This window comes from Oreochromis aureus, linkage group 6 (assembly GCF_013358895.1).
Source record: "Oreochromis aureus strain Israel breed Guangdong linkage group 6, ZZ_aureus, whole genome shotgun sequence".
Lineage (NCBI taxonomy): Eukaryota > Metazoa > Chordata > Actinopteri > Cichliformes > Cichlidae > Oreochromis > Oreochromis aureus.
Genome location: NC_052947.1, coordinates 26155162 through 26166205, shown reverse-complemented (window position 1 = coordinate 26166205; position 11044 = coordinate 26155162). Strand labels below are relative to the sequence as shown.

General features: G+C 39.5%; 1 protein-coding gene across 1 annotated transcript; it reads right to left on the bottom strand.

The window, feature by feature from the left end:
• Positions 1-8477: 8477 nt before the first annotated feature.
• LOC120440488 (piggyBac transposable element-derived protein 3-like) lies at positions 8478-9455 on the bottom strand. The gene is made up of 2 exons (XM_039613128.1): positions 9055-9455; positions 8478-8933 (listed from the first exon to the last, which is right to left on the bottom strand). Exons 1-2 carry the CDS (start codon positions 9156-9158, stop codon positions 8723-8725), a joined length of 315 nt encoding a protein of 104 aa, XP_039469062.1. The 5' UTR covers positions 9159-9455; the 3' UTR covers positions 8478-8722.
• Positions 9456-11044: the final 1589 nt, after the last annotated feature.

The following is an 11044-nucleotide window of genomic DNA, read 5'->3' as shown; positions in this document are numbered from 1 at the left end:
GACCTATATTAGTTTCTACGAATAACTTCGTAACTACGAATAAAGATTTCAAACTAATCCACCCATTTTAGGGTGGAGCTTTTGGTTCGGATGAGATGAGAAACATGCACAACATTATTTCAGTCTCCTACCAGTCCAACAAATCACCAGGCACTTAACCTAACTTTTGTGTTAGATTTGGCACTGACCCATTTTAGCTTTTAAATACATAAACAACTTTAAAAGGCACTTTTATTTCATTAAGGCTTTTTCACTTTGTGGGGAATCTCTATTTAAAAAAAAAAAAAAAAAAAAATCTATTTCACTAAATTATAAAATGCTCTGAAAATTATGACCTTTGTGTTGTTGGTATGGTCCAATTAAGACTATAAATTGGTGCCAAAACTGAAATAATAAACACACCGTGAGCACACTAACACTGTGAGAAAGTAGTTCGGAGTGAACTTTGGACATGGCTTCTACATTCAACACAGATGCTATCACAAACAAATCCAGGCACCAATGTCGTTGGTGTTGAATAAATTCATTTATTTTTTTATTATATTTGTGTATGCTGTATGCATTTTGTCCAATCCTAAAATGTGTGTTTACACCAGGAATATTTCACAGCGCTGTTATGTATCATTATGAATCACTCAGACTAACGTAAAATTTTCAGTTTCTTTCTTTATTGAATAAACTCTGGCCATAAGAGCCAGTGAGACAAAGGCTATGTCCACACATACACGGGTATTTTTGAAAATGCAGATTTTCTATGCATTTGGCCCTTTCACCCACACGTAAACAGCGTTTTTGGTCACTGAAAACTGAGATTTTTAAAAACTCCTGCCAGGGTGGAGATTTTTTCAAAACTCAGTTTTTGCATTTAGCTGTGGTTGAGGAAGACGGAGATTTACTCATGCAACGTCAAAGCTGTCCGCTGTGTTCATTCCTAAGTTGTGAGTCTACACCAACTAAAATACTGTCTTCAGTTATTAACATTTGAAATGATGAAAGCACTTGAAAAGTGCCACAAAATTAGCTGCCTCTCCAGAAAAACAAAGTTTTCGGAAGTAATTAAGGTTTTGTGACGGCAAAAAACCCATCTTTCCCACCCAGGCTTGTAGACTTCTGGTTGGCCAACATCTCGTTTTTAGTGTTTACATGTGGACGAAAAAGTAACACAAAATTAGCTGCCTTTCCAGTAAATCACAAACTTTTCAGAAGTACAAAACCCTGTTTACTCTTTCCATTTGCGTAACTTTGTGCTGAACATTGGGGGGGGGTCAAGATCTCTGTCTAAATAAATAAATAAAGCTGGGTAAATTCCCAGATGATTAAACATGCAACTATTTTGCTGGTAATACCTGAAATGAGTAATGAAAATCAACAGCCTATTTATGCAAGATAATTCATAATTTTATTGGGGGGGGTTATATTGGTTGGGTCTGATTATTGGGGGGGGGTCATAACCCCCCTAACCCCCCTGGAAATTACGCCCCTGACTCTTTCCCTCCCGGGCATGTTGGGCATGTTCTTGACAGCATTTGACTTTGTTTTGTTGTGTTTACATGCGGACGGAAATGTTATTTCAAAACTGTACGTGTGGGCGGGATTATTATTTATTTTTTTTTTTTTCTTTTTAAACGAAAACGGAAAATCTCAGATTTCAAAAATACCCATGTACGTGTGGTAGCCCTTAAATAACAGAAAAACAAACCATCTTTGTGGTGTAATTATTTTGTGTATTATTAATTTATTTTACTGTGTAAGAATATTCAACATTGCTATCAACACATTTTTCAAAAAAGCCTCTGTGCAAAATGGGTTTAAAAACATTTACAACTGTGGGATACCGTTTGTCCGTGATATGAACAGGGGGAACAAATTGTGTTAGGATCAGCCTGATATTATTTGTATCCCACTGTAACTTTACAATATAAAGAGCTAACATCTCCAAAATTTGAGGAGTAGTTAGTCATTATAAGAAGTGTTTTAACTAAAAATGAAGATTGTGGAATACTGTTTGCCCGTGATTTGGACAGCCCAGCGCATGCTCCCAACGCAGGGAAAAATAATTCTGTCAGGGATACCTACTCTGGCATCCACCGTTGTGCAGGTGAAGCCAAAGGCAAGATATGCTTCATCATATTTTTGAATCTTTGGCTTGGAAGCACACCTGGCGGTGTTTCATCTTCTCCTTGTGTATGTGTGGGAGCCCCATCAAAAACCTGTCCTTTATGATAGCAGTGTCCAAACATTCTTTTTTTTTATTCATACTTCGCTCTCCTTGCTATGGCTTGGGGCACGTGGGAACCACTGCAATCTGGTTTTTAAGTCTGACGTCATTAGCCTTGTCTGGGCCCAAACTCTGCTGGAGGTCCATAAGTCAAACGATCACTGTGGCATCACTGAGAGTTGAAAAACTGTCTAAATTCTTTCATCTCTAACAAAATGATCAGTGTGGCTGCTCTACCAGGTGTAACAATGAAGTTTAACATCCAGGCATCCGTGAAAACTGAATTTATTACATTTAACGAAGTTAGCAGGGAGTTAGCTCGCTATCTTCCATCTAAATATAATATAGCATGTCCTGACTGAGGGATTTTTGAAACAAATTAAAACATACAGCTCTGGTATCACATCCGACATAAATGAAGACAGAAAACTAAACAGCAGTGATGTTTGTAGGGTTAGTGAAGTTTGGCTAATTGGTATATAACGATGTGCTACGTGATCGCTAGCGAAACAGCTATGTTAGCATAATATAAACAGTAAAGCTGGAGGATGAACACTAACTTTCTTCCATTCAATAAAAGTTAACGTGAGGATTCTCGATGGTTAGGAACAAATGCAATCGCATGGCAGGATGCTGTAAACAGACCAAACTTCAGTCAGGAGAACAACTGAGATAATCCATCCACAATACGAGGTTAGTCATTCATATACTGCTGCATGGGCTGGGCTGTAGTTATATCGTAAGGTTTTAGAATGAATAGCGGTAATAAAAACTGAGAGAGGCCGACAGTGATCACTGACTGTTTTTAGAGGCTTTTTGGGATTAAATAGATCAAGATACAAGGCATTAAAACATGTTAAAAACACAAAAGCCTTATTAAATGCAGGGTAGTTTGGGCCCGGAAGCAGGATTCGTCACGCCATCACTTAAAGACCGGATACTTAATCTGTGAGCTGTTCCGTGAGCAAACAGGAAAGGGAAATGGATTTTAAAATGAGGAGTGGAATCACTATTTTAAATCGTGTTTTTAAAAAACATTTTGAAAATCAGTGTTTTAATTTGGAATTCGAAAATGGTTTTTGAAATATGGTTTTTTTTTCTTGTTAATTTTCAATTTGAAGTATTTAACGCTAATTTTTGATGTCTTCTTAATATAGTTCACATCTTTGTTACAGCTTCATTTTTACCTTAAAATTGATGCTGTAATGCACAGGTGTCGAACTCCAGGCCTCGAGGGCTGGTGTCCTGCAGGTTTTAGACGTGTCCTTGATCCAACACAGCTGATTCAAATGGCTAAATTACCTCCTCAACATGTCTTGAAGTTCTCCAGAGGCCTGGTAATGAACTAATCATGTGGTTCAGGTGTGTTGACCCAGGGTGAGATCTAAAACCTGCAGGACACCGGCCCTTGAGGCCTGGAGTTCGACACCCCTGCTGTAATGTCTTATAAATGTCCTAATTGCCCCTCCCCCTGTCCACCTGTTCTGTCCTCAGTGGTTTGGTGATAACCACTCTTGTCAGTCTGTTCTACGTGCTGCTGTTGACGTTTATCATCCCAGTCATGGTGTGGGTGCTTATCTTTTAGTGTTGGCTGTAAAACCATTATTTTATTCATATGTTAACCATATTAGGATATTTTTCTCTTATATAGAGGTTCATATAATAAACTCTGAAACTAATAAAAGTATAAGGAGGGCTTCAGAATTGAACAAAGGACATTTTTACATGTTTCATTTTATTTAAAAGTCTTAAAAGTCACATTTTAACATTTATTTTCACATTTATTTTTGTGAACTTTGAACATTATATGTTTACACAAAAAAACCCAAATAATTCAAAATTGTTCATCTTTCTTTTTTTAAGTTTGTTTGTGCAATTTATATATGTTTTACAATTTTTCAATTTTAAAGGAAATAGCAGGCAGACTAACGTGATTTTTTTTTAATTTTTTTTTTATAAAGGTTCAGCTCTGTTTGCAGTCTTTCATTGCACAAGGCCTTGTATCCAGAATGATCAAACAGTACCCATGATAAAAGGACCTATCCACAAATGCTGATAAGAATAATGTTCAGATATGTATATCATAAAAGATCCTTTAGAATATAAAATTTAATAATATAATTTATATTTTAGATATTAATAAAATGTTATACATTTTTTTCAATCATCTGCAGTATCAACCTGTCAAGTCTGTGTCAAAGAAATATTATAGATGTGGGAGTCTGACGGAGACATAAAATAACTAGCATGAATGAGTACCTTGAATAGTACCATATAGTAGTGCTGTTTGTGCTATAACTGTCAATATTAGAGGAGGGGGAGGGGGCACATTGACAAGTTTTCTGTCTTCATTTATTTCATAAGTTATAGCAGAGCTGTATGTTTTAATTTTTTCAGAAATCCCTCAGGCAGAACATGGTATATTATGTTTAACTGGAAACTAGTGAGCTGCATGCTAACTTCTAACTACATTAAATTTGATAAGTTCTGTTTTCACGGACGCCTGGATTTTAAACTTGATGATTCTACCTGGTAGAGCAGCTACTGCATAAATTTTAATTTAAAAATTTAAATTTATCCAAATTGCAACTTGTAAATTGTAAGCGTGTAAAAACTGCAGATAGTCAGATTAACAGCAACAGTATTTTGTCTATATCTGCCATTGTAGAAATTCATCTCAAGTAAACAATAACATGGTACACAGAGTGACATCAAAAAAGGCGCACACTTCTGACGTTGTGTGAATAAATCTCCGTTTTCCTTGTCCAGACGTAAACGCAAAAACTGAGTTTTCGAAAATCACCGTGGCAGGAGTTCTTAAAAATCTCAGTTTTCAGTGATTGAAAATGCAGTTTATGTGTGGACGAAAGGTACAAATGCAAAAATACCCGTGTACGTGTGTACGTAGCCTTTGTTTCACTGCTGCTGAGCTGTTTTTATTGTTTTCAGTGTTTATTTTACACTTCTTAGGCTAGGTCTACACTACTCAGTTTTCCTTGACCAAAAAAGCCATCTCAGTGTGGATGGAAGGCTAAAACGGAGAAAAAAAGATGCGTTTTCACACGAATGAAGTGTGGACATAGCCTTAATTTAACATTCACCACTTTTTTAGTGGTTCAATGTAAATTTTTGCTGCTGTGCCATTGTTTACATCTACATCATCTCTCCCCTTTAATGCACTAATTGTCTTATGCAGTTTCAAACAGCTGGAACAGATTCTGTTTGGCAGGAACTTGTGAGTTCAACTTTCTCAAAGGTTTTCCACTTATTTAATTTCAAATATCTTACTCCAATGACAGATTACCAGAGTTTTAAATGAGAGTGTATAGGAGTCGGTCACAGTGATCAACCCACAGGGCATTCCATCTCAAAAGACAAGCAAGGCACGTCAGAGAAACACCATGCCATGATAGAGTTCAGGTCTTAGGAGGTTGAAAATGTCTCTGCTGATGAGACCAGTGAATGTGGGACGACGGTGGAAAGAAAAAAACTCCCTCCTTGAGGAAGAAATCTTGGGAGGAACCAGGCTCTCTGGGAGGACCCTTCCTCCTAAGGGCAATGCTTACTAATATTTGTCCTCCAGTCAGTGATGGTCGGCTGGGACGACTGCTTTTCCTTCTCAGCATGATGATGACCTTAACTTCCCCTCCACACCCTATTTTAGAACTGAGAATGAAGACAAAACTGGTTAACAAGGAAATAGCACATTTAAAAATTCTCTCACTTCAGGATGAGATGCTGTGTCTTCTTACATTTCTCTTGTAAAACAGGATGTAGGCCGAGTTCTGCTGTTCTTCACAAGCTGCAGATCCAGTTGTGTGGAGCACCTGTGCATCATTATAGGTGAGCCAATTATCTGATGTAGAGTATGGACTCTCCTCAGGATGGACAGAATTACAGATGTAGTGTCCTGAAATCACATTAAGACAAATGAATCAAACTTCTGGAAGTCGACTGATTCAAGCAAACAGTGATTTTGACTTAGTGCTTCTCAGAACATCAAAAGCTTTTGTGTGCGAGTCCTTCACTGAAAAGTAGCAAATTCTGTTAAATCATTTTCTGCTTGTAACAAGTCAGTTGTTTTACCTGATTCTGTGCCTCCATAATGACTGATGATGCTGACAAGACTGTAACAGCCACCACCCTGAGAAGGAACAAATCAAAAGAGTGTTAGTTTCATGAAGTCTCACATCAGTGCGATAATTCTCTGAGATGTTCTGCAGTCTGATTTTACCTGTTTGGATGGCACCACCAAGTCCCTCTGCAGCCTAACAGGGTCATACACCTTCTGAAGCTTGTAGGTTTGTGTAAAGCCAAGCCTCTTTAGGTTCTTCAGAGAATTCGGGCAGAAAAGAAAAAAAAAAAATACAAACAAGGTAGAAAATAAGAATGAGTGTCAAACACAAACAGAAGATGGGAGAAAATAATTGCTCAAGAGTTGTCTTAAAAAACTCTGTTTGATGCGCCACTGTTTGGAAACCTGGTCAATCGATCAATTCGGATGTGACCTTACTCACCTTGGCAGTGTATCAAAAGATGACTTCAAGTTACAAGCTCAGCAAAGCACCCCTCCAACAGCCAAACCCACCTGTTCCCTGATTGGACTGTTGAATTTGTGATTGACATGACATTGACCAATCAGCTGAAAGGAGGAAAAATTGGGTCAAAATTCATACTTGTAAGATAAAACTGACACACAGCCAGGGAACTTTAGTGCAGAATTTTACATAGTTTTTTGTTTTGTATCTGTAACCAGAACTTAACAAAACAAAATTGTAAGTTGTGTAAATATATTTTTTACAGTCACACAAATTAGCACAAGCACTAAGTCATCTATAGATGCACAAACAAAACATTTTCAGATATTTTGGTTTACGAGGTTACAAACTCAGTTCACAAGTACGCATTTGATTTACAAATACAAAATATTTATGACCACAATTTGAGCCCATACGACAGTGATCACGGACCTTTTTTGGGGTCTTGTTCAGATTAAGTAGGACCCAGCATAAAAAAACAAAAAACGCTGTAAAAAAACGGCATTTGCCCAGACAGAATCTGGTATTTTATGCCAGAGACCGGCATCTTGAACACCCCTTCTGACTGACGGAAAAAACGCCGTTTTTACCTGTCTTTGAACGTCGCTCTGCAGAAACTGCGGCAAGCCATCTAAGCCAATATTCTGCAATTTTCTAACTCGTTTGGTTAAGAAAGGGCATAAAAAATGCTATTTAATAATTCAAAACACTATTAAAAACAGCGTTTGCCCCGACAGAATGCTGTATTTCACTCCAGCGGGGGACTGGCAGTGTTTGTTAAACGACAGATGGTGTAACCCTGGGCTGGGAAAGAACAACTCTGCAACAGATACATTGAGCTGTTAGCATGTGTGGAGGCAGCATGTGACTCTACCCACTCTGTGGTCAGCAGACTGCAAACGCAATCTCTGGGACTCCACACTGCCGACCTTCACCCAGTATGTGACCTGCCCCACCATAGGGAGTAAAACTTTGTACTTACTGTATACGAATGCAAAAGAGGCATACAGTTCATACCCCCGCCCCGGTGCACCTTCTCCCTTGTGTATGAGCCCTTAGTGTGCAGGGAGCCACCAGTCACCCATACAGTGCAGAGATGGCCAGAGCAGAGCATGATCAAGCAAATAAATGACAGAATGCTTTTTCTGAAACAAGTGGAGTCCCTTTCTTTTATCAAAATACTGTTTTGCTCAGTTTAAAGTAATACCACTGTATAATAGCCTTCAACTTTAATAATATTAACCCTCTACTGCATGACTTTTTAATTTTTTGGGAAAAAAATATTTCACCCTATTTTGGGGGAGCTTTAGGGTCCCTACTAATATATCAATCATAAAATTTGATTTGATCCCCCCCCCCCCCCAATAGATGTTGGTTTGTTGCTTCAAGGCAACATTGTGCGATAAGGGTAGTCAAACACCAAGTTATTCTATAATAAGTTTTATTTGTCCAACAAGGACGAACAAATAAACAAACAACAAATAAACAATGTAAACATTTCACAGAACAATAAAACTCCAAAATACATCCAATATTTCATCAGGGATCTCTGAGGGATCTGTCTTGTTCATTCCGTGTGGAACCTCAGGAAGCAGAATTAGAATTAGAATTCAACTTTATTGTCATTGCACATGTCACAGGTACAGGGCAACGAAATGCAGTTGCGGTCGGGGGTGAAGCAGAGGTGCACATTGCATTTGTGGCACCATTGCGCCCTGGCACCCTGCATCGTCCCTTGTCCTCAGTCATGATCAGCCAGTGGGCTGTTTGATCCAGGCGGACATCTTCGACTGGAATGGGAGCTGTGCGTCCTTTCTTCCTCTTCTCCTCATATGCGCCAGCAATGGACTGGCTGGGACGACCTCTCTTCTTCTCCAGGCTTTTTCCACACATGCAGAGGCCCTCTGCAATGTAAGATTTGAAGGTATAGAGCCTCATTTGGTCTTTCTTCTCCATACCAGTGCCTTCAGTCTCTTCTGTAGAGCAGCCAGGTGGTTACAATGATCATGTCCAGGAAGTGGAACACCAGCCGGTGGTACCATTTCTTGGATCTAACTTTGTTGCGGTAGAGTGCAATCAGTGAGTCAAGCAGGTCCACCCCACCCATGTTCTTGTTATATTCTTGCACCACAGCAGGGCAGGGGACAGTGATGTGTTTCTTCTGGTTGCGATCCCACCTGTAATGATAATAATAGATTATTTATTCATTTATTGCTTGACATTTTAAAACATAGTAACAGATAATCTATTTAGCAGCAGAAGAAGATGATATTATAAGATAATATAAATTGATATCACCTGTCAACTTCGGTCACAGGGTTGGCTCCGATGTGGTCACTCAGAAGGGTCACAGAGCGGTTGTCATACCACTTGACAACATGCAAGGTGGTTTCTCTCACCATGGCTATCTTCTCTTCGAATGCCCCACGTCCTGCTCTCTTCAGATCAGCATCGCTCTTCAGGTTGATCCCAGGTAATCTGTTACCACGAACAGTGCCAGTGCACCGAAGAAGAGCTTGTAGTTCTCTTCCTTGGGGATTGGCAGGGCCAATCGAAGGACGACATTTCCACTAGCTCCAACATCTGGCAGCTCAAGATGTTGGTTGACTCTCCCAGTGTAGACCTCAAGGTTGTATGGTATTCCATTAGATCCTGCCAAGATGAGAATTTTATAGCCCCACTTCTTAGGTTTTGATGGTAGGTACTGTTTCAACCTGTTTCTCCCCTTGAACGGCACCATCTGCTCATCTATGGTGAGCTTCTCACTTATTGGGATGGAGACCAATTTGGATGTCAGGTGAGTGACCAGAGGACGTATTTTGTAGAGGGGATCAACTTGTTCCTGTCCCTCGTTGTTGATGTGGAGGGACCTCTTGATGGCTTCCCATCTGTTGAGGGTCATTGTCTCTGCTACTCTGGACACTCGGGTGGCTTTGTTCCAAAACATTCGAGTTGCTGGCAGGCCAAAGAGGGACATGTAGACCACAGAGCCAAGGAACTGCTCTAACTCGTTGGTGGTAAGGTTTAAGTGCTTGTTGGGGTCACACTGAATCGCATACAAATTGGATTCCTCTACAATAACTTGAAGAATGTCTTCAGAGAAGAACTTTCTGAAGTATTGGAGGGGGGACAGGATATCATCAGCTTTTGGCAGCTGGCCCTGCCAGTCTGGGTAGGCATCAACGGATGTGTGTGCTTTTCTCCATCTTGGGAGGTAAGACACTTCACCGTCCTTTTCATTTGAATCCCCCTCTTCCTCAGAGTCACTAGCTTGTGGCTGGTGTTCTTCTGAAAAGAAGAACAAAGTATTAGAAAGAAATAAATGCAACAGGAAGGTGCACACACACACACACACACACACACACACACACACACACACACACACACACACACACACACTATTACTTTACCAACTGACCCCTGAGCTCCTAAGTGTCCCTCAAACCTGATTCAGGGATCCACTCCTCCACTTCACTGTCACTTCCTGATAACTCACTGTCCTCACTCTGAGGGAATGTCCCTAACTGCACATTCCCTTTGTTTCCTTCCATAAAAGGTTCTTACGTCCATGAGCTGTAATTATCAGTAGATTGTAAAGTAAAAAACATTATGATCATATAAATGCACACAAACACATCTCTACACACATATGCTAATGCATTACATTCCCTGAAAAAAATTACGCTAACTGCACAGTGTTGCCTTGAGGCAACGAATGAAAATTAACCGTTTTATTGTATAAATAAATTTTAAAAAAGTAGAATGAACAATCAAATATACTTCTTAACATATTCATGCACATGCAAGTATTTTTTATATGCATTTATTTCACTTTAAACATGTAAAATAGTGATCCTTATCTTACCTCCTAATGGAGATGCCTCTCATGTAGTGCAGCTTGCAGAAAGGGGTCCCCCTCCCCCCAGATGTAAGTCACACCACCTTCAACTTATCATTTTATTGGACAGAGATGTGCCTGGTAGCATTATTTGGAAAAAAAAAAGTTTTTTTTTTTTTTTTTTTAGGCCAGTGTGAGGCATCAAAATGTGGTTTGTTGCTATGTACGCTATGCAGTAGAGGCTTAACAGCGTCTCAGGAATATTTTTGCTCTTTCAACATGCATTTTTAAAAAAAACAAAAAAAAACAGATATGCAGTTTGACACCACCGTCATTGGCCTCATTCAGAATGGTGAGGAGTCTGCATACCGGCAATTGAGCGGCTGGTACTCTGATGCAGTCAGCACAAGCTGGAGCTGAACATGCTTAAGACTGTAGAGATGACAGTGG

Bases quoted from the DNA above. Each gene is read 5' to 3' on its own strand.
- LOC120440488 (XM_039613128.1), bottom strand. From the start codon at position 9,158: ATGGTGAGAGAAACCACCTTGCATGTTGTCAAGTGGTATGACAACCGC. The intron at 8,934-9,054 runs GTGATATCAATT...TTATCATTACAG, and splicing joins CCTGTGACCGAAGTTGACAG to GTGGGATCGCAACCAGAAGA.